The sequence below is a fragment of the Empidonax traillii genome, unplaced genomic scaffold (genome assembly GCF_003031625.1).
Source record: "Empidonax traillii isolate 1590-97213 ecotype Southwest subspecies unplaced genomic scaffold, ASM303162v1 scaffold16:size2589160, whole genome shotgun sequence".
Taxonomy (NCBI): domain Eukaryota; kingdom Metazoa; phylum Chordata; class Aves; order Passeriformes; family Tyrannidae; genus Empidonax; species Empidonax traillii.
This window is the reverse complement of record NW_020955209.1, coordinates 700,526-721,755: the sequence shown is the minus strand read 5'-3', so window position 1 is coordinate 721,755 and position 21,230 is coordinate 700,526. Positions and strand designations below refer to the sequence as shown.

At 38.0% G+C, this 21,230-nt stretch overlaps 1 protein-coding gene across 1 annotated transcript in view; it reads left to right on the top strand.

The window, feature by feature from the left end:
• Positions 1-21,230, top strand: part of PREP (prolyl endopeptidase) — a 96,406-nt gene that overhangs the window by 55,889 nt on the left and 19,287 nt on the right. The window contains exon 10 of the mRNA XM_027895141.1: positions 650-753. Coding sequence (XP_027750942.1) covers positions 650-753 — 104 coding nt within the window. The remainder of the gene's footprint in view (positions 1-649; positions 754-21,230) is intronic.

Here is a 21,230-nt window from a genome sequence, read left to right as displayed (position 1 = left end):
GAAATGTTTATTTATATCTGTATTCTTTGCCAATCTGTAACTTCCTGATCTTCCACAGTCTATAAAAGTGATTTAATGAAGCAATTGCCTTGTATCAGATATGTTTCCTCATCATTTCATGTTTCAGTATAAATTTTTATAACTGTAACCTCTCTATTAATTATATCTGGTTTCCTGAAAGTATCAAAAATGCACACAATACAATATGACATTATTTCAATCAAGTCCTGTCCACATTGGTTAATTTTATTACCAATTTTATTGAGGGTCCTGGTAGAGTACTTGTTGCCTTAACTTTTAGTGTTCTTTTCCCTAATATATGTTTCAAATTTTGCAGGGACCAACTTGCTGTAAAGGAGAAAAACAAAGAGTAATTAACAATCAAGTTTGTTTATGTATCATATGCATCTCTAGTGTAGCCATGAATATTAGGGTTTTGTAGTATGTTAGCCAGTGTGCAAACATGATAGTCACACTGTATGGCACATACTCAAATGTGCTACATTATATAATAAATGAAAAATGTGTCTGGAGCTGCTGTTTTTCACCATGCCATTCATTCATTACTCCCTCACAGTATGTAAACTGGCATCCTTTTCATGATGAATATGCACTAAGTTGATAAACTCGCACTGTCTTCTGTATTTAGGTATTATATATCACTGTGATCTGACCAAAGAGGAACTGGAGCCAACAGTTTTCCGAGAGGTGACAGTGAAAGGATTTGATCCTTCGGTTTATCAGACTGTTCAGGTAATAAACATGAACCCTACTGTCTTGTTCTAATCACTTATACAAGAGTTTAAAATTGCGCTTGGATGTGAGTGAGAGGGCTTTGATTACCTCCTGAATTCAGGTCTATGTGCATGCTGAAGGAATTCCACTAAATCGTTAGAGAAACTGAAAGATGCCGCTGCAAGTAACCAGAGAAGGCTCAGTACTCCCATCAACTTATATTAGGAGGCAGTATGTTCTTTGATCTGTTTTTTGTTTGTTTGTTTGGGGATTTTTTGCATGTTATGGTATTCTTTTATATTTGTTTTAACATCAGGCTGCTGCCTTTTCATATTTATGTATTTCTTCCATCAGGACAACTTGATATGGCTCCCATAGCAAGTGATAGGGCAAAACTTAAAAGGCAGTGGAGAAATAGAGGAAACTTGGAATAGCCTATTGACTTCCCAGCACTTCCACAGTATTCTGTGGCCCATCATGGGAAGTGGCAGCAATAGATAAAACACTTCAGTCTTCACCACTCTTGTATACAGATAGTGATAATTTTTACTACAAGTTCATGCTGTGGATCTCTATTAAGACCTCAGAAAGAAACTGGGAAGAAAGAAGGAAATGCATTAATTCATTTTTTACTTGTATCAAATATAAAATCTGCCATAGAACTATGAAAGGCCTTACTAGGACAGAAAGTAGGAAAATATCTAGTGATGTGAACAAAAATCATATTCATTCATGTTATGTAAGAATTTCCCATTCTGTCCTCCTTACCAAGGAGTACCGTAGCACTGTGTTCATCAATGCATCAGTACAGTTAGACATGGAGCAACTCACTTCAGTTATCCTAAGAACAGGATTAGACCCTTTGTTTGCAGTGCTGGGAGGACTAGAACAAGGAGCAAAAGATGAAAGGAGTTTAAAATACGTACATGTATGTAATTAATAATGTGAAGCAGTTATTAAAAAGGTCTAACAATTTTTAGTGTTATTCAGGAAGAATTTCTTCATGGGAAGGATTGTCAAGCATTGGAACAGGCTCCCCAGGGACGTGGTAGAGTTCAGCATCCCTGGAAATGTTCAAGAAACGACAGACCGTGGCCCTTAGTGCTATGGTCTAATTGACAAGGTGGTGATCAGTCAAAGGCTGGACTTGATGATCCTGGAAGTCTTTTCCAACTTTAATCATTCTATGATTCTGTGATTCTATGCTTAAATTATGTTCTAATTATTTAGGACAGGGACCCTTCCATTCTATCTGTATACTACATAGTACCATGGAATCTGAGTCCATGGGATATTGCTTCAGTACTTAATAAATAGTAGGTAAGCACTGCATTAATACTCTATTTTAGCCATTCCCCAAGGTTCTAATGATTCATTGGGAATCCAGAAATAAAAAATTAAAAGACAAACTATCCTATATAGCATGGTTTCATGAAAAACATGCCTGCTCCTTTTGGGATGAGAGAATTGCATGAATGATTTGTAAAAACATCGAAGGCTCAGATTTCCAAAGTGTGTTTCTGCCTTGATAAGAGAAAGGGCCCTGGATGTAAAAGTTTGCTTGAGTGGAGTTAAAATTACAGACATAAATGATCTACAAAGTGTTTCTGTGAGACGTGAACATGAAGAGAAATAAGTGAGGACTTTCCTTGCAAGTCTAATGTTCTGTAAATTCCTCAGGAATCTAGAGAATAAAGTCTTTGCTGGTAAAGTATTTGGAGTCAAGACTGGCAGATAAATAAGAAAGACAGTAGGTTACTCATTCATAATAGTGGGGACTGCTTGTTAAATTTAAGGCTTATGAAGTTAAGAGAAGTTACTTCTGTGGAAAACAATGTAAGCTACAGATTATATGGAGTAGGTTCAGGAGGATACAGGGTTCTTCCTACATAACTGCTATGACCTCATTACAAGTATTGTGACTAAAAAATTATTCAAAATATTCATTTAAAGTAGTAAGTGATCTTTCCACTAAACACAGCTTTGGTAATGCCCTGATAAAATACTATGCCCTGGTCAGGACTTTAAAACAGATATGGAACTTCTGGAGAGTTCATAGAAATTTGTCAAAATCATAGAATAGGTTGAAAAAGACCTTTTAAGATCATCAAGTCCAACCGTAAACCTAATATTGCCAAGTCCATCACTAAATCGTGCCCCTAAGTGCCACATCTACTTGTCTTTTAAAACCCTCCAGGGGTGGTGACTCAACCAAAATAATTAGGGATCTAGAAAAACAGTCATTATATTGTGATGCTTAGTGTATTTAGTATCTGCAGTTTATAGAAGAAATACTGGAGGGTGGATTCATTATTTTCTATGGAGGATTTTTCGTCTGAAGTGTAAGAGTAGAATAGAAGCTTTTTCTTTCTATAGACAAAGGTGTAATAGGATCAAGTGCCAAAAGTGGAATTTAAATAAACTTATCCTGGAAAAAAGTGAAATTACATAGATGAGCAACAGTGGGACAGCATGGCTTGGAGTCTTTGAAAGTAAATTAGATATTTTTCTTAATATCTTATTTTTAATTTTACCTCTGGCACATGCACAGGGCAGGTTCTCTGAAAGCATAAAGACAGTAGTGTGTGTGCATGAGGTGGTTGTAAACAACCCCATCTGTTCATCTCTGCATCTCCAGACAGAAACACCAGTGTGGTAGAGGACAGCTTGCTGTAAGTGTTCTTACAGAAAGTGCGTTTTTAGTGCTTCACTCAAATTCATAAATGGACTTTGTAGGATAACTTCAGGGCACAGTGAGCTGAATAAAAGAAAGAAGACTGCATTCTCTTTAGGAAAGAACTTGCTACAATTATAATACTGCCATCAAACCCAGAAGGATAATAATGGAACACAAATACCCATGTAATTAAAAAGGGTACAGGAGAGGTTGCCATGAATTAGAAATAATGTATTTTTCTAGTAAATATAATTTTGTAAAATAAATGTCCGGAAAAACAAAATCGTGTTTTACATTTAAATAAATTACATGCTAAATTAAGGTAAAATAGAACAGTAATACAAAGCATTTCAAAGAGGAAGCATGCTGTTGCTATGGCCTTGGAAAACTCCAGTTTGCAAAGCACTGGCAGAGCTTCAACACTAGGCTGTAATGGCATGGAAGTCAGTGTCACTGATGCTGGTTTTCTCCTTACTCACTCCAGCCCAGTTCCAGGTCTAGGGAATCGTGACCCGTATAGTTACACTGGGATCAGTGCCTCTAAAGAGTACTCTTGGCTCACCAATCATCCAGTTTTACCTTTTACCAACAAATGATCTCAGTATGGCAACATCTTAGAAATTAGTTTCTGATAGCTTTCATTCAAATACATGGAGAAATCTCAGCTGAGCTGTGAAAAAGGCTGTTTGTAAGAGCCAGGGCTGCGACTGCCTGGTCACTGTTGTGGTAACTCAACCTGTCAGTGCTACACACTTCAGCCAGACTTCAGTCCTCGTTTCCATTTGTGGGGTCCCACTTAGAGCCTTGGTGGTGCTTCTGCTTGGAGAAGGGAAAGGGAGATGGAAGCTTATCAAAGCAGTGTATAAATGACTATCAGCCTAGATGAAACTCCTGCACAGCCATTCCAAAACCTAGGCAACATTGCAGGGAATTGTGAAAAAATCTCAGAATTAAGAATGCAAGAAGTATACTGAGAATAGGCAAAACCTGATGACTATAGGAGAATGAAGAGTTCTGCAAAATTTATTTAATGATTTTTATTTCTGTGAGAATTCAAGTAGTAAAGAAAAATGTTGCTGACTCTGTCCTGATCCGTGTCCTTAATGAAAGACAGGTCTCCTGCCAAGGTATTCTCATATACCTGAAGAAATACCTACTAATACTAGCAATCCTCCTAACTTTGCTGTGTAACATAGACAGAACTTTAAGGAGTTGTTGTTCTTTAGTAATCTTTGAATATAACTGAGACGAGATTTGAACTGAAATGTAAGGTGTCGTGTATATGAAACCTGAATTAATGGCAGTTGGAAAATACCGCAATTCCTGTCTTTTGCTCTTTCAAAGATTTATTTCATGGATGTTGTACAGTGCAAGGGTAGACCAGTGATAAAGATTACTACACTGAGAAAATTTGTAGTAGAGCAGCTGCAGTGTTGTACCTAAGTTTAAGATCTTACACTTTGACAGCCCACCTTATCTTGCGCTGAATGGAGAGCTGTTTCAATATACCTGACACACGAGGGTAAGAGCATGCCTGTAAGTTCTTGGCTCTGTATGACTCCCTGCAAGTAGATAGTCTAACTTACTGTGCTGTAGCTTGTGCATATGCCCTTACCTTGAAAGACTCTGTGACCTTCATGAAAAAGTCAAACTGTTTAAAATGCTTGCCACACATCAAAAATTTATCCTGGCTAGTCTTGTTGAATGATACATTAAGTTGCATTAATAACTTTTCTGCTGCCAAGCACTTCTTGAAATTTGTTTTTGCTTCCCTGCTTAATTCCATCTATCACAATGACAGACTTTCTCAGGAAATAGCCTGGAGTGAGTTTTACAGAAGGAAGAAATACTTCTACAGGGACTTAAAAACAGCACTTGCCCTAAGGTGTTTACTGCATTAATAACTCAACTGTTGTTTTAAATAAAAAGCCTTTATTTTATCTTTACAAAGGTGTCAACTAAGTTCTTATATGCCTCTCCACATTAGCACCTCACAGTGACACTTAATCATGGATAAAGAGTCTTCTGGTCTGGCTCACAGCTCACCTACTTCTAGGCTGATGTGTAGGCTTATAAGTGTTAAAATTGCAACAATAAAATTGTTGTTTGGCTCCCTTTGCCATTCTTTGAATACCTTCCAGTACTGTCCTTAAAATAGTTTGAGATGAACTAAAAATAGATGTTGCTATTGACAGATGCACTTTGGATTAGCTCTTGCAGAAGAAAGGGGAAATTTCATAACGCAACTTGGTTTTACAACTTAGTTGGATTTAAAAGCAGCTGTTGTTTAGGTATTGCTGCAGAAATGAAACAAGGACAAGTCTTTAAAAGGGTATTTCTCTTCTTGGGTCTGGGATGAATTTCCTCAGATTTCTTTTGCAGAAATTTTTGTAGGTGAAGTAATTTTCCTGAGTTTGTTTTCTTGTTCAGTCCTTCACTCCCATCTTCAAGCCCTTACAGCACTAATTTCAAGTTAGGTGGCATTGACAGGGAAAATTTGTCTATAGTCATTCTCATTCCAAGCAGAACTTTACACCATACGGTTTGGCACAGTGATTATTCTCTGCTTCAGGAAAATACAACACTGAGAGAAGATGAGTCAGGCTTGGGGTTGATTGGCAGAGTTGTTGGAGAAACTTGTGTACAGCACCTGCCCATGCTATTCCTGGATCTTACCATTGCTAGTGGTGTCATTCCATGAGCATTAGATTCCTCTCATTAGTATAAAAAATAACAGAGGGAAGCAGAGGAAAGCAGTGTCCTCTGAAAACTGTAGTAAGCTCAACCTGCTAAGCAATGCGAGAGCTGATGATATAACCAGCTCCTGTTTTTTCAGTATAGTTATAGAGATGGTCTTAATGTTGTTTCTTTCCCTTATGCACATACGTATCATAGAATTAAAGAATGGTTTCAGTTGGAAGGGACTTCAAAGATCATCTAGTTCCAACCCTGCTGCCATGGGCAGAGACATATTCCACTCGACCAGTTTGCTCAAAGCCCCATCAAGCCTGGCCTTGAACACTTTCAGGGATGTTGCATCCACAGCTTCTCTGGGGCAACCCGTTGCAGTGCCGTAACACCCTGATAGTAAAGAATTTCTTCCTAACATCTAATTTAAACCCGCCCTCTTTCAGTTTAAAGCCATTTCACTTTGTTCAACTAGAACATGCATGCCCTTGTAAAAAGTACCTCTTCAGCTCTCTTACAGACCCTCTTTAGGTACCAGAAGGCCTCAATTAGGTCACCCCAGAGCCTTCTCTTCTCCAGGCTGAACAATCCTAGCTCTCTCAACCTGTCTTCATAGGAGAGGTGCTCCAACCTTCTGATCACCTAGTGTCCCTACTCTGCACCCACTCCAAGAGGTCTGTGTCCTGCATATGTTGGGGGCCCCAGAGCTGGATGCAGCACGCCAGGTGGAGTGTCACCAGAGTGGAGACCTGCTGGCCACACTTCTTTTGGTGCAGCTCAGGGCACAGTTGGCTTTCTGAGCTGTGAGTGCACATTGCTGGGTCATGCTGGCCTTCTTATCAACCAACACCCTCAAGTCTTTCTCCTCAGGGCTTTTCTCAGTTCATTCTCCACCCAGCCCGCCCATATTTGTGCTTGACATTTTCCTGACCTATGTGCAGGGCCTTGCACTCAGCCATGTTGATCTTTCTGTCAAGGTCCCACTGGGTGTCATCTCTTCCCTCCAGCGCATCAACTGCACCACAGAGCTTGGTGTCATCGGCAAACTTGCTGAGGGTGCACTCAATCCCACTGTCCATATTGCTGACAAAGATGTTACGCAGCGCCAGCCCAAATGCCAGCTCCTGAGAAACTCCACTCATCACTGGTCTCCACTTGGACATCAAGCCACTGACCACAACTCTGAGTGTCACTATCCATATAGAATATGGATATCCTATGGATAGGTCACTAGAAGTTGGAGAAACATTCATTAGCTTTGAATCTCTCTGTTGAGAGAAAGCACTCTCATACCAGAGAATAAAGGATGTACTTTTTACATTGATTCTCAGCAGCAGAGACAAATAATTCTCCCCTTTTCTTCAGGAGAGTAAGTTATTTTGGCATAATTTTCATCCCTCTCCTAAGAGTCCATCACAAGCAAAAAGGGATTGATTTTTGAAGAGTTGGACTTTCTTCCTTCTAACGGTATTTGGGGTTTTTGAATCCTTCCCTGATCTCATGGGGTGGGGGGATAGAATCAATACTTGAGGAAAACAGGTTGCATATTGTTATTTGTTTCTGGTTTATTGCTTTTATTTTCTTTGAGATTTCATGTTGCAGTAAGGAAGAAAATGAAGAAATATTGGGGGGAAGAAGGAATGTGACAAATACCACAGTTTTAGTGCTCACCACAGTGTGGTAGACACCTGCCCTCTTGCAGGGGTAAAATGAGCTTTGAGCCACTTATTTCAGAGCTCCCAAGAAGAGGGCTGAAGTCTTCAGCTCTGATCTCACCTAATGTTTTGGCAGGGACTGTGGTTTTGGCACCAAGGCACCAGTCTGGCTCTGGAGGACATCAACAAAATGATAGTGACAACTCTGACAGCACTGGCAGTTTGCCTATGTGAATTTAGCGTCTTACACCCTTGGCATGTGGTTGTTACAAACACCACTTTAATCTGCCATTACCTCTTCTAATTGGAGGTCAGTGAAGAAACACTAACTGAAAATGTAGCGCTCTAGTTTTAAGGCCCCCATACTGCCACCACAGAACACTCCTTTTTAAAGATTGAAATTGTCAGATTCAAGGAGTTTATGTCTAGAAAGAGTATCAAGTAAAAGATTTCTCATGATGACCTTACATGCTCTTGAACTTTGAAATCGATATGCTGAGGCAGCAGAGTAGCAGTTGTCTCTATACCCATTTAAGTTGGTTTTACACCCATATTTGAGCAGTGCCATCCAATGCAGTTCAGATATTCCTTAAGTATCTGGAGTAGGACCAAGATCTCTCTATTTCAAGTAAGAGGATGAAGGGATAGACTTTGCATTGCTTTCTTCACCAATCCAGTTCAAATCCTGGTTTAAGGTCTAAATGTCTGGATTTGCTTTATCCCCTTCTTTTATACCACAGGGGATTGATGCAGAGTTTAGGAAGCTGGGAGCTTTTGTTTAGCAGATTGCACCATGGAAATGTGGTTTGGGATGGAGGACTACAAAACTGCTCTTAGGGAGAACTAACACAATGCCAGACCACACAGTGTGGAGAGTAATGCTAAAATACTAAAATAATACTCTCTGTGTTCATTTGGATCATCATACAGGCTTTGTGATTCACTTGTTCCAAGCTTTTAATAGTATATTGTTTAATTTTTGTGTTAAGTGTACAAGGAATGGGAAAGCTTCTTAAAATGTAAGAGTCTGTAGAACCTTCATGCTCTTAGACTTTATAAAAGCATGCATTTTAAGCCTTCGAGAGAAGCAATTGCTTAGTAGTTTAACCAAAAGTCACTATGAAATATTATTCTTTACCTTTCTCAGTAAAACAGATGTGTAACCATTGAACATAGTGTAGAGAACCCCTTTTTAAACACAGGAATTTCAAACAAGAACTAAAGCAACTGTAGTGGAGCTGAAAGGATTGCCTCCCATGTTTTAAATGATTGCATTGTTAATTGTAAAAAAAAATAGTTTTGATTTCTACAATAAATGATGAAATATATTTTGCCATCAAGAAAATTATTTAAAAAGTTGTTCTCTCAGACACCTGAAATGAGCATGTGTGTTTAAGCCTTCAGGAATCTCAGTAGGTAGATTATTTGCTGATATAGAGATATTGAAATGATAATGTTGTTGTATTGAAAATGCTTAGGTTTTGTCCTTTATCTGAATATGTCAGTGAAGACTTTCTTCCTTTCTATTTTTTCTCCAGCTTTCATATTCACTTCTGTGACTGAATGCACCTTCAGTAATTAAGCATGAACACATTACTGTTTTAATTAACTTTCTTACTCACAAGAATTCTATTTATTGTTTCTCTGTGGGAATTTACTTTCAACTTTTCTTCTCCCATTTGTATAGGCTTATCAGTGTTATTTCTCAAAGGTAATGAGTATTATTAGCTTCATTCTATAGGAAGAGAAACATTCAGAATGAAATGTGTCCGTGGCTGCACACTGATGAGGTGTTGCACAGGGGATATGCTTTGCTGTTCTAATGCCAGTGGTTTGCTAATCCTCAAGAGTTGAGTCTTCAGATGTGGTTTGAAAACTTAATCAAAAGAGTTATTAAAATCTTACACAAGTGGCAGTTCATACAACTTCAGCAGCAATAAAAAACCACCCTTTTGATACCTCTAATAGTCATAAATGCCGACAAAACACTGTCTTTTGATCGCTATGGTGTTTGTGTGTCTTGTATAGTGCAGACTGAATGGCCAATACCGTCATTGGTGGAGGATCAAACATACAGAGTGCTTCTACAGAAAAAATGCTCTGAAGCCTCTTTGTGGCTGTTTAATTCTTGCTTAGACTAAGTAGTCATAAAAATGGGAAATTTTGGCACACTAAGGACTGTCTGCATAGTCCTCTGCTGAAAGTAAGAAGTGGTAGCTGCCCCTTTTGTTTTCATGATCACTTTTTTGAGACTAAATGTCAAACTTCGGCATGCCAGCATTGTTCAGAATGAGAATGCTCCTCTGCAGTGTGGGAATCTTTCTATCCATCTGCCTACCCTTAAGTTTGCCTCATGGAGTCTGGCCGGGGGGGTTGTTAAATTGTGATGATAATGCTGCATTGAGGACAGATTGATCTGGGACAAAAAGCATTGGTTTTGTTCACACAACTGGCAAAAGATCATTACATGATTGCAGTTGTCAGTCATCACCAGTGTGGACCAGCATTCAAGCCACTGGTCTAGCAGGGAGACACATTGAATTCCTTTACCAGGTCACCAAGATAACCACTTTTCTGGTTGTATTTTTCAGTACTATGCTAGCAGCGTCATGTAAGTCCATTTAATAGTCACTGGGTTTCTGAAGAAGGGGATTTACATTTAGTAAGGTTAATTATACATGTATGTATCTGTCTCTGCCAGAGGATGGCAGGTTTTTGAAACAGGTTTTTGAAAGGCAAAAGGCAGTGAGAATGGAGGCACTTGTTCTCCAATTCTGCTTTTGAAACTTCTCTTCTTGATATCATATAAAACCTATATAAAAACAATCTGAAAAGCTGAATTAATCCATTACAGACTCAAGAGGTAGAATACTGGCTTTTCTTGCAAGAAGAGAGGAACCGGCTTCTACTGCCCAACAGGAGGTTGCAGTTGGGAACAGAAAAACCTGTAGCAGAGCTGCTGTAATAACCAAGGAAGAAAAAGTTTGGGAAAGGGAAAAAACTGCAGTGCCTGAATGTGCTTGGAGGTGGTGGTGTACCCAAGTCCCAAGGCTGGCCATTGTGACTGCCAAGGCTGGAGCGTGCTGATCTGACCTGGGCACTCTGACAGGCCACTTCTGCCTCTACCATTCATGACTGGTTTATTTGTCTGCCTTATTCTTAAAAGCCTTCAGACTCCCTAGGCAATCTGTCCCAGATTCTCATTGAATTTACTGTTTAAAAGCAGGGTATATGCCACAAGGTCCCACCTAAATTTCCTAGTTGCAGTTGAAATGTATTGCTTTATGTCTCTCACTGATGTGGGAAACAAGTAGTTCTCTTCTAGTTACAGCAAGCTTCTGCATATTTAGAGACTGTCGCCATGTGTCCCTCAATTTTATTTTCCTTTAGACTAAAACCAAACCAAACAAAAGAAAAATCTGCACTCTGTTGGCTTTTTCTAGTGGATTCTACTTCCTGGGCCTCCTGTCACACTTCTTTCTCTTCCCTGGAATCTGTTTAGATGCTCAGCATATGGTGTGCCATGGTTTTGACTAAACATGACACTGTAGCTGAGACTTTGTAAATGTTGAATGCAGCAGAAGGGGTTATTTCGTACCTCTTGTGGCTGAGACTGTTTTATATGTCCTCATGTAGAGTTTGCCTTTTCTCTAACAATTCGTTGTTTGTTCAAGTTGTTTGAAGTGCACTACAATTCCAAAATATTTTTCTAAATTACTTTTTAGTCCGTTGTTCACTATCCTGTATGTGATTGCACTTGTCAGAGTACAGTATGTTGCATTTCTGGCTTGCTAGATTGAGTTTTACTTTTTCAGGTAGTTTTGTCTTCTGTTTGTTACTCTTTCAAAAAAGCACTCCCTCTTTTCTGCAGCGTCTCAATGTTTCCTGTTAGCAATTAAGCTTCACCTCAGCTCCATACTCCGTTTAAATACTTTACAGTGGATGCATCTCTCATTCTCAATGGTGTCCCCGTAGGCTACCAGCGAACTGGAGTGCTTTCAGAATAGAGGTGGCTCCGGGCAGAGCTGGGAGGTTTATGTTTCAGAGCTGCAAGCCTCCAAACACACACGAGTTGATAACTGTTTTATGTAGTTATTTATTATGCTTTGCAAACAACTGTTACAAAGAGGTTTAAGGTAGTAGAGCAGCCTGCAGGGAACAAATTAGAAGGTTGTTGCTCCCTTATTTACTTGCATTATTGCAGCTCTTTGGAGTCTTAGTTATGGACCACATTCAACAGTGTGCTGGATAGCATAGAATTAAGACCATCACAGGGCTCTTACCAACCACAGCTTGAAGCAGAACAGAGAGATAAATTATGTGTGGAAGATTAATAAGGATTGCTGTGCATTAACTACATAAAGGAGACAAAAACAAATTAGAATTGCTAATATTTAAAACTAATTAAAAATGCAGATTAACTTCTGAGAAATGTATAACTTAGAGATATTCTGAGATATAATTATACTTGTAATCACTGCAGCCCAATAAAATTATACTTACTGTCTTCACTCAGGATCAAAACTGCTTGGCGGATTAGGATTTTTGTTGTTGTTAATTACCATTTATCAGATTAATAGAGTTGAGAGTGGAAAACAGCAATTTCAAATGTTGGTGAGATCTTACATAGACATACGTAAGATGAGAGCCTCTGCGAAGTAAATGAGTCTGTGTGGCCATTACTGGGAGCAGGCTCTGCTACTAAAAGGGAAAAAAGGAAGCAAACTGTAGCATATTTTATAACCTTAACTTGCGACTCTTGCATTCAGTGTGAACATGATTACCCTAGAAAAGGATGCATATTGACCAAGATGATCATATAGTAGTTATGAGCAGTTCAGTTTGTACTGAGAAAATAGTTTTCACTAAATAGTAATGAGGAGGTTTTGGAGAACCTCTCCTACCTGTTTTCTATGGCACAGTCACACCACTTAATAATACACTGGTGTCGCTGGCCACTTTCAAGGACATAGTCACCATTTATACCACGCAGAAAAAAACCTGCACTAATAACAGGTACGGAAGAGCTAAAAAATCTTCTTAGTCAATAGCCGTGTCAACAGATTTTGTGGGTTGTTTTCTCTTAATTGGCATTCGCTGCTGAAGAGAGAGGACAAGTTAAACGAAAAGTGCTTTGATAAGTATCCAGAGATGCAGTTGTAAACCTGTGTAAACATGTGTGAGTGGGATTGTTCAGGAGACCTCCATGTTCACCCTCGGTATAAGAACTGAAGTAGTAAAAACTTAGAAATCACAAAATCTTGGAGCATTTTGAAAGAACATTTTTTCAAAGGAAAAGAAAGGAAGATAGCACTTCACTTTCTACACAGAAACAGTTCAATCACTAATTATGTGAGCTTTTTTCTCTTGGCTTTTATCTGTTTATGATGCAGCACAAATTCATCAGTGTGCAGTTTTATTAAGGGTAATCTAGTTAGCATCTTCATTTAGCTGTTGATTTGATTTTATCAACACTGCTCAGAGGTACTGATAGAATATTATCTTTCCTTAGATTAATAATTTCTGCTCTGTCCTTGAGACATCTCCCAGGAGATTTATGGGACAAGGGAAGCTTCTAAGAACTATCATTGTTATTCTCACAGTAACTAGTTTTTCAACTGTATAGATGAATGATATAAAGAAATACATGATTTCCTTAGTTCTGGCTTCCATTCTCACAGAGAGGGAAAAATTGATCCATAAATTCTCCTAGACAACTCCCTGAACTGCTTGCTTTTCAGCCAATTTGTCAATTATTTTTGAAAGCAATAGTGCACAGTTACCATACTAACAGCTAAAAATAGACAAGATGCAGAAAAGCTTCAAAGCATAGTGATAGAATACCTGAAATGAGGAGATCTTTTATCAGCAATAGCATCTGTGACTTTTTCTTTCTGCTTACTGGTTGATGGCTACGCTCACTTGAGTTGAATTGACATTAGACACTTGATCTGTTAATTTTTTGGTAGTTGATTAATAGTTGTGGATTTCCTTATGTCTGATACAAGTTTGTTGAATTTTGCTGTCTTGTTCGCATTTTGCCCAAGAAAGATTGCTGCAAACTGTCCTTAGTCTTATGGCTTAAAAAAAACCCCAACACCAAAACACCAGAAACATTCCTTTTTTGTTACTTGTTTATCTCTACCCTGTTCTAACAGTATTACAAGGGTGCATCAGCACACTCTTTGGTGTTCCTGTTATGAGGTGTCTTGAAAACTTTTGTTTTGACATCTGTCTGAAAATTACACCACCAATTGAACTTTTTGCTGGCTTGCTTTATACTAGATTTGGTGTGATTTTTTTTCCCGAATTATTGTTACAACAGTGAGTGAAAACTCATCTGCATAATTCTCTTCTGCTTCTTCCTACTCACTGAGTGATTTTACTTCACTGTACAAACGAGTACTGAATATCTGGAAAAAACAGTACTGTCTCCAAGGCAAGGAGGTAGTCACCAAGACAGAACTGTTGAAATCAATAGCATCTGATCCTTAGAATTATTTTGTCCAAGATAACACCACAGGTATTTTCTAGGGCTTTAGTTTTTCCTTGATCACTCTCAACAGTGTTTTTCCCTTTGCTATGGGTTTTTTTAATCATGTAGAGCCACAAAGGGGTAACTTTAAATTCAGGCTTAAGTTTGAGAAAGTAAATTATGTGTAGCTATAATTTGAGAGAGAAAGCACATGTGGAAGTGCTTCACAATACTTGTATTGACCTGTTTATGTCAGTAAGTACTCCATAAAAAATATTCACAGGATATTTGGAGAGTGATTTGGAACTGATTTTGAAACATGCCCTGCCCAGTGCAGATGATTTCTGTTTCCTCTCAAACCAAAAAGCAGGAATGAAGAGTATCAGCTATTTTTTCATTATTGTACTAACCACATGCAGAGTTGTTGTAGATGTTTAGTGATTTATAGCACCTCTGATTTTGGGTAACCAACTTGACGTCTACAAACATGATTCTCTAAGGAAGAGAGAGCAGAGCCCTCTGAAATTGCATGGCTGTTGAAAGTCACAAACAAAACTTTTGGCAATGTAAGGGGAATGCATTGGTCTTCCTGGGGCTTTTGATGCAAGCTGGGTACTTGACATCACCATTGTCAAGACTGAGTTTTTTCTGTGCAGGAATTTTTGGATACAGGTTTACAGCTGCTATTTGAGCACCTTGAACTCTGTAGATGCCTCTGTGTTAAGGAGAAAATCCAACAGTGGTTTTGTCATCTTTTTGAAACTTGTAAACACTCAAAAGTGGGGCCGTGTGGAGATAACCAAGCAAGTTTTGAGCAAGATGGGAGCAGAAACAGAAAAGCTGAATTAGCTAATTACTGTTTGAGTGAATGTGCCTCTTCCTCAGCACATTCGATTAGATGTGTGCCCCTACCACAGCATAAAACTATAAATAAAAATAGTTATTGTGCAGTAGTTTGAGAAGGTAAGTTCTCCCCCTTGCTTACCTCATGTAATTTGCCTCTACATTTTTATTCTTGTAGTGTTTCTCATTACAACTTGAACTGATTTCCAGCATGGTAAAAATAAGTAGTGTTTACTTTCTAATGCCTACATACTAGTACAGTGAGTTGTCTCCTGTCAGGGCAGTTTACTCAGTGAAGTAAAGCTTGATTTAATGACAGAAATTGGACTAGCCAACAGCTGTTATTTTTGTTTTTATTCAAAAAAGTTGTGCTACTTTCATCAAGACATCCCTTTGTTTATCTCATGCTATACTACTTCATAGATTTCTTGATTTCTTGAATGCATAAGCACAGAAGTAATTCAGAAAATAGGCTGTAACTTACAAAGGCACCTGAGATGTTTTTCTGTTCAACATGACTACAATGTACATTTTAATGAAAAGGTAAATATTATCTATCTGATATCAGTCTGCATCTACACTGTACATCAAGTAATTTTCAAGGCAAATTTATGAAAGAAAAGGAATAACTGTGTGGCAGATGCTAATTATTCTGCTGCAATAAGCTTGGAGATCCCACTGAAAGGGGCAAAGGATGAACATTTAGAAAAGAGGCAAGAAGTCTTTTAAAGTAGAATGTGGGGGTCTTATTGGATCCCATTTACCACTAAGGCTTTATGTGAAGGGAAATGTTGCCTTTTAACTAATGTAGAGAAGTGTATCTGCCATGCCAGTCTTACAAGATTTCTGATTTTTCACTTGTATTTTTCTCTTGTCTTCATCCCCCCATCCTGTGAGATACCTCCCTGCAGTCAATTGCAGCTAAGCAGCTGAACTTATTAGCAAGACATTTTCTCGAAAAGACCATCTCCTGGCACTTTGCCTCTGTCAGCATGAGTCTGCTTTTTGTGCTGAAAAACATGGTGGTGAAACAATTTCTTCTGAAAGGTTCCTTGATCATTTTCATAGTGCTTTTGCAAATGTCTGTGGGGGGTGTTCTTCTTTTTGGGTTTTACCTGCATGAATTTTTACTGTGCCAACTTACCTTGGCCCGTGTCCAGCTCTGTGTTAAGCAAGCTTTGCAACCCACACAGAATTGCTTTGAAGCTAATTTAAGAGGCTTAAAGATTGATGAGGATTTCCCTCTGAAGAAGGGAATCCTCAGATCCTCTGGATTTGCTCTGTAGTGGTAATAGTTCTCTGTTATTTCTCCTGACTTCTGATTCTTGCTGTATATAGGAATACAAAAACCGAAGTGTGATGAGAAGTCTTCATCTCTCACGTAATGAAGGAAATGTTTTGTGTGAAAGTGGAAGCTTGAAATGCAGTTCCAAGGAGTAAAAACTAAAGTAGTCACTCCCTATAGTCGGCTGCTCAGCACAGCCGTGCCTGTGGCTGCTGGGACTGAACAGGGTGTTTTGATTCTCCAGCACTGTCTGTGACTTTGTGGTGGCTGCAGCGGTGTGTGGGGGCAGAAAACAACTGCTACCTTTCACCAAGACTGCTAAATCCTGTGTTTGTTTCAAATGAAAAGGAGTTCTCTCAAGAAAAGTATATAGGGAACTTTGGAACAAAACTAATATTAAAGACATTGTTGTGGTGTTATTAAACCTAAATTATTGAACAGGCATTTTTAATAAGGAGTATTCAGGCTTGATTTATATGCCTCTTTAGTTACTCTTTGTAAAATTCTTTGGGATTTTGCACAATGACTGTCAATCTAATGACAAATGTAACTCTTACCTTGTTTTTATCAAGCACACAAAGACATGGAAAGAATTACTATTTCTGGTATGTAATATCTAATCTTGAAAGAGAGTTTGGGAGAGACATTATTAGAATCACTACTGGCTTTCTAAGAATAATTATCTTACTGTAACTTACAGAGTGTTTTCGAGTCCCAGAAATCAAAATTTCTTTTCATGTGTAAATTTCGTGGTTTATATGCAGGAAATATTTCTTTCTGAAAAGCAAAACTAACAATTCTTAACTGGATTTTAATTCTCTACCATTAATGAGCAAGTCAGAAAAATGATAAAATATTTCTAAACATTCCGGTATTGTTCACAGCTTAAAAATATATGCATTAGACCCATATGGATAATATTATCTTGGATTTGTGTTTTACAGCAGTATTTCAAAACCTGTGTTGAATCTTACCTTAGAAGGTTAATTTTAAATGTGTACAATTTTGGGGTTGTTTTTTGCATAGAAGGATTTTAGGTTTTGTAAAAGCAAGATGATTTCAGGTGTACATTCAGTTTTCTTCACGAAACAATTATAATTATTTACATCCATTATATAAACAGCAAAAATATTTCTGAAAGTGAGAAAAAGTGAAACTAAATACTCACAAGTTGCTGAGGTTATTAATTTTTAAAAATGGAAGTTTTTATTCAATGTCAATAGTCTTAAGTATTTTTAATTATGTGGCACAATATGAGTATTCAGGCAGATTAGTTTTATTTATGTGTTGTGATGATTGTGTCATTTCATTTAATATTCATAGATACTGATTTCATATTTACTCACAAAAGAAGTGCATAATGGATGATTGCCAAAATTATTTTTAGTTCCGTGTGTGAGTGTCTGTCTGTATTGTCTCTATAGACAAATGAAAGAAAAACTTTGTCTTCAGCCTCTTATTTTGAAATTCTCTTAGCTTTTTAAAAATACTTAGTTTTGCCTCCTTGTGACCTGAGATGGAGAGGATGCTTCTTGTTACTGCAGAGGTGGATAGAGTCTTTCTGAATTTAGGTCTCTGTCTACAGTGCCAGCTGATTGTTCCTATCTTCCTTAAGTAAAGGTTCACCTAATATAAATACTGCACATTTAAGGCAAATAATAATTAGGAGGACAAAGACCTTCCCAGGATTGAATTTATAGAACTTTTAAATCCTGTTTAACTCCTGAGTAAATTTACAAGACCAATCACACAGCCATTAACTGTATTTACTTGTAAAACTTAGTCTGTAAACTGTCTTGGAGGTAAACTTCCACTGACTTTTTTAGTCCATGAAAATGGAATGTAAATTGCTTTCAAATGCTAAGTTTAAAAAACAAAACAAAATAACACACCACTCTATAAATATATATCTATGGATGAAAGAAGAATGATTGAGATTGGGTTTTATGTAGCTTATATAGCCTAGTCCTCATGTAGTTTGTAGTAATGACTAACTGTGCAAACAGTGTTGCTTCCTCCCTGAGTCACAGTAAGTACACTAGAGGCTATAAATTTATGCCTCAGGTTCCAGCATCTGAATTGAAGTTATTCCTTCTGGCACTGAGACCCCTCTGGCATGTGACAGATAAGAACTTCAGTGTGAGACAAAGTGAGCTACAACTATTTTGGGGCTGTTGTACTGATCCAGCTCCTAGAATAGCACCAAGGGTTGCATGCAGCAGGAGTGCCCTGTCAACCACACAGCATTGCTGGCGCATTCCTAAAGGCTGAAGATACTTATTTTTGGCATCTTCCCCCTTGAATGGTGAGTTTCAGCATTCATAATAATGTTTCTAAAGTGTTCTTCTCCGTTCTTTTCCCTCCAAAATCCCTTTGCTCACTTGTCCTCTTCTTACATATGCTGACTATAGTGACATCAGTCCTTATTTGAAAATATATGAGCAAGAAGTAATATAATGTAACTGGCACAAGTGGATCGCTTCTGTCTGTGATAAAGCAGTAAACAGTAGTACCCTTTTATGAGCATTTACTGCTGTAAAAGCTGAGGGCTTCTAAAATTAGGCGTGAAACACCATCTTGGGAAATTCTTCTTTTTAGGGCTTGCCCTTTGCGGTTTACCCTAATCTTTGAGATAGAAGCACATCCATTTATTGGTTATGTGAGTAAACCATTGGACTTGCTTCAAAGATAACACCTATTTTAAAGATGAGATTGAATCAGTTGTTGAAAATAGTCTGTTTGGAGAAGCTTAAACAGCTTCACATATCTTAGTATCTCACTGAGTTGATTTCCATCCCACTTTCGTGTGTTCATGTTGGTGGGAAAGGTAATCATAATTTTAGCAAAGATAGGAGTGAAAACTCTTAAATTGCAAATGTCACCTTGACATGCATCTTTTATTTTTGTTTAGTTTTCATTTAATGCCTTATTTTTTTATCTAAACTGATGACAATAAAATCCCTACTGAAGTGAGTTTTCAGAGAGCTGTTTAGAAAAAAAAAAAAAAGGCCCTTTTTCAGAAAGAAGAAGTAAATTTAGTGGCATCCTTTAATCATCAGGAAAGGACTGGCCAATGGCAGTAAGCTTCTGGAAGTGTAGAAACGCCAGGTGCTCACTTTGCATGAATTGCCAGCAACAACTGGAGTTGATGGATGGCATTTTAAGGAAGAGTCCGTGGAACTCCTCATTACTAGCCTCAGCAGTTCTCCTCTTTATCATTTACTTTATAGTGTTCAGCTAATTACCTAAAGTGGAAATTCTTTGTATTCTACTATTCTGACAAACACTTCATCAGTAAAGATAAGTTATGGTCGTAGTTGGAAACAGTGATTTAATCTGAGTAAAAATGCCCTTAGGCTTTTGTTTTGCTTTTTTTTTCCGTCTGCAGGATACTGAAATACTGAATTTGTATCTGTAATATATCTACAGGTTTTAGTGAAGCCCTCAGAGGTAGATGTGGTTTCATTTGAAATTTCTCACATTTCATTAGCAATGATTAAACTAAAATTAAATGTGATTATTTTGTTTTCAACGTGCCATGTGGATTTACATGTTTCACATTACAGGCAATGCTCAGAATAAATGTGTTGCCCAGCTTCATATTACTGTTGAGGTTCATGTGTTATAAAAATAGATCCTGTTGATTCTGTGCTTCGTAAAGCATGGTACGACTATTTCCTTTAAAAGCACAGAGATTATAAACCCCCAACAAAATTATAAGAATGTGTAATTTTTCATTTACTACCTTTTTGTTCTAATTAGAGTCGAAGCTGCAACTACTGATGCTAAAACAAGGCAAAGAAAAGTAATCAACCAGAACTTTAGGACATGCAGGACTCCATTCACACCCACGTGTTTTGCTTGGCTGGCAAAATATAACAGGCTGGATACTAAATTAGAGTATGCAGGCAGATACATACATCAAAACAAGATGCGAGAACTGTGTTAAGCAACTACAGTCTATGTTTGTGAACGTGAAGTTCAGCTTTTAACTTCGCACAGTGCTGTGGCACTAATAGAAGGACGTATGAAAGCACGTGCTATGTGGATACTTGGTGTTTTGGGTGTGGGTTTCCTGAAAGCCAGTGGGCAGTTCAGGAGTCTTGGGGGTTGAATTGGAGATTCTGCAGCACTGGGGCTCCTGGTTCTACTTGCCTGGTAATGTCTGGAATGCACCAAGTGCTACAAAAGTTTCTGTCATATGGCTTATGTTACCACCCTGATGAGGTGGAGTGGTCCTTCAGACAGTCCTGAAAGACTGGGCAATGCTGAGTCCACTTCTGCTGGATACAGACTTGCTTTAGCAAATTCGTGCTGCATGTGCCAAGAGTTTAATCAGCTTTTTGCTGTTTTCACAAGGCTGAAAAAACAGTGTCTTCAGCTATTCAAAGTTTTCTCTTTGCACTTGAATTCGGTGTGTGGGGTGACTCCATTGAGAAATGTTAATGCTAATATATTAATGCTAATGTATTACTAAGAAAACCAAAATACTCTGACTTTTTAAATATCTGTGGCCTTCTATTTGTGATGAAATTTATGTTTTTACAAGCAAAGTCTGCTGCATCAACTGATATGAAGGAATTTTCAGTGATTTCAGAAGCACAAGACCAGATCTTCAGAGAGTTTTACCTATTTATTTGTACTAACAGCTCTCTCTTGTCTAAAACAGTGCAATGTTTAGTGGGTTCTCACTAAGTCACCAGCCTACCATGAGTTTCTTTCTTCTCTGTCAACTGTTGTCTAGTGTCTGAAGTTTGAATTTTTTAAAAGGAGAAATTTTCGAAATTATAAATTTAGATTAGAAATCTGGTTTTAGTTCTGTTTGTTCTCTGTGCCAGCTCAAGTCTCTGCTGCTTACACTGCAATGGGCCA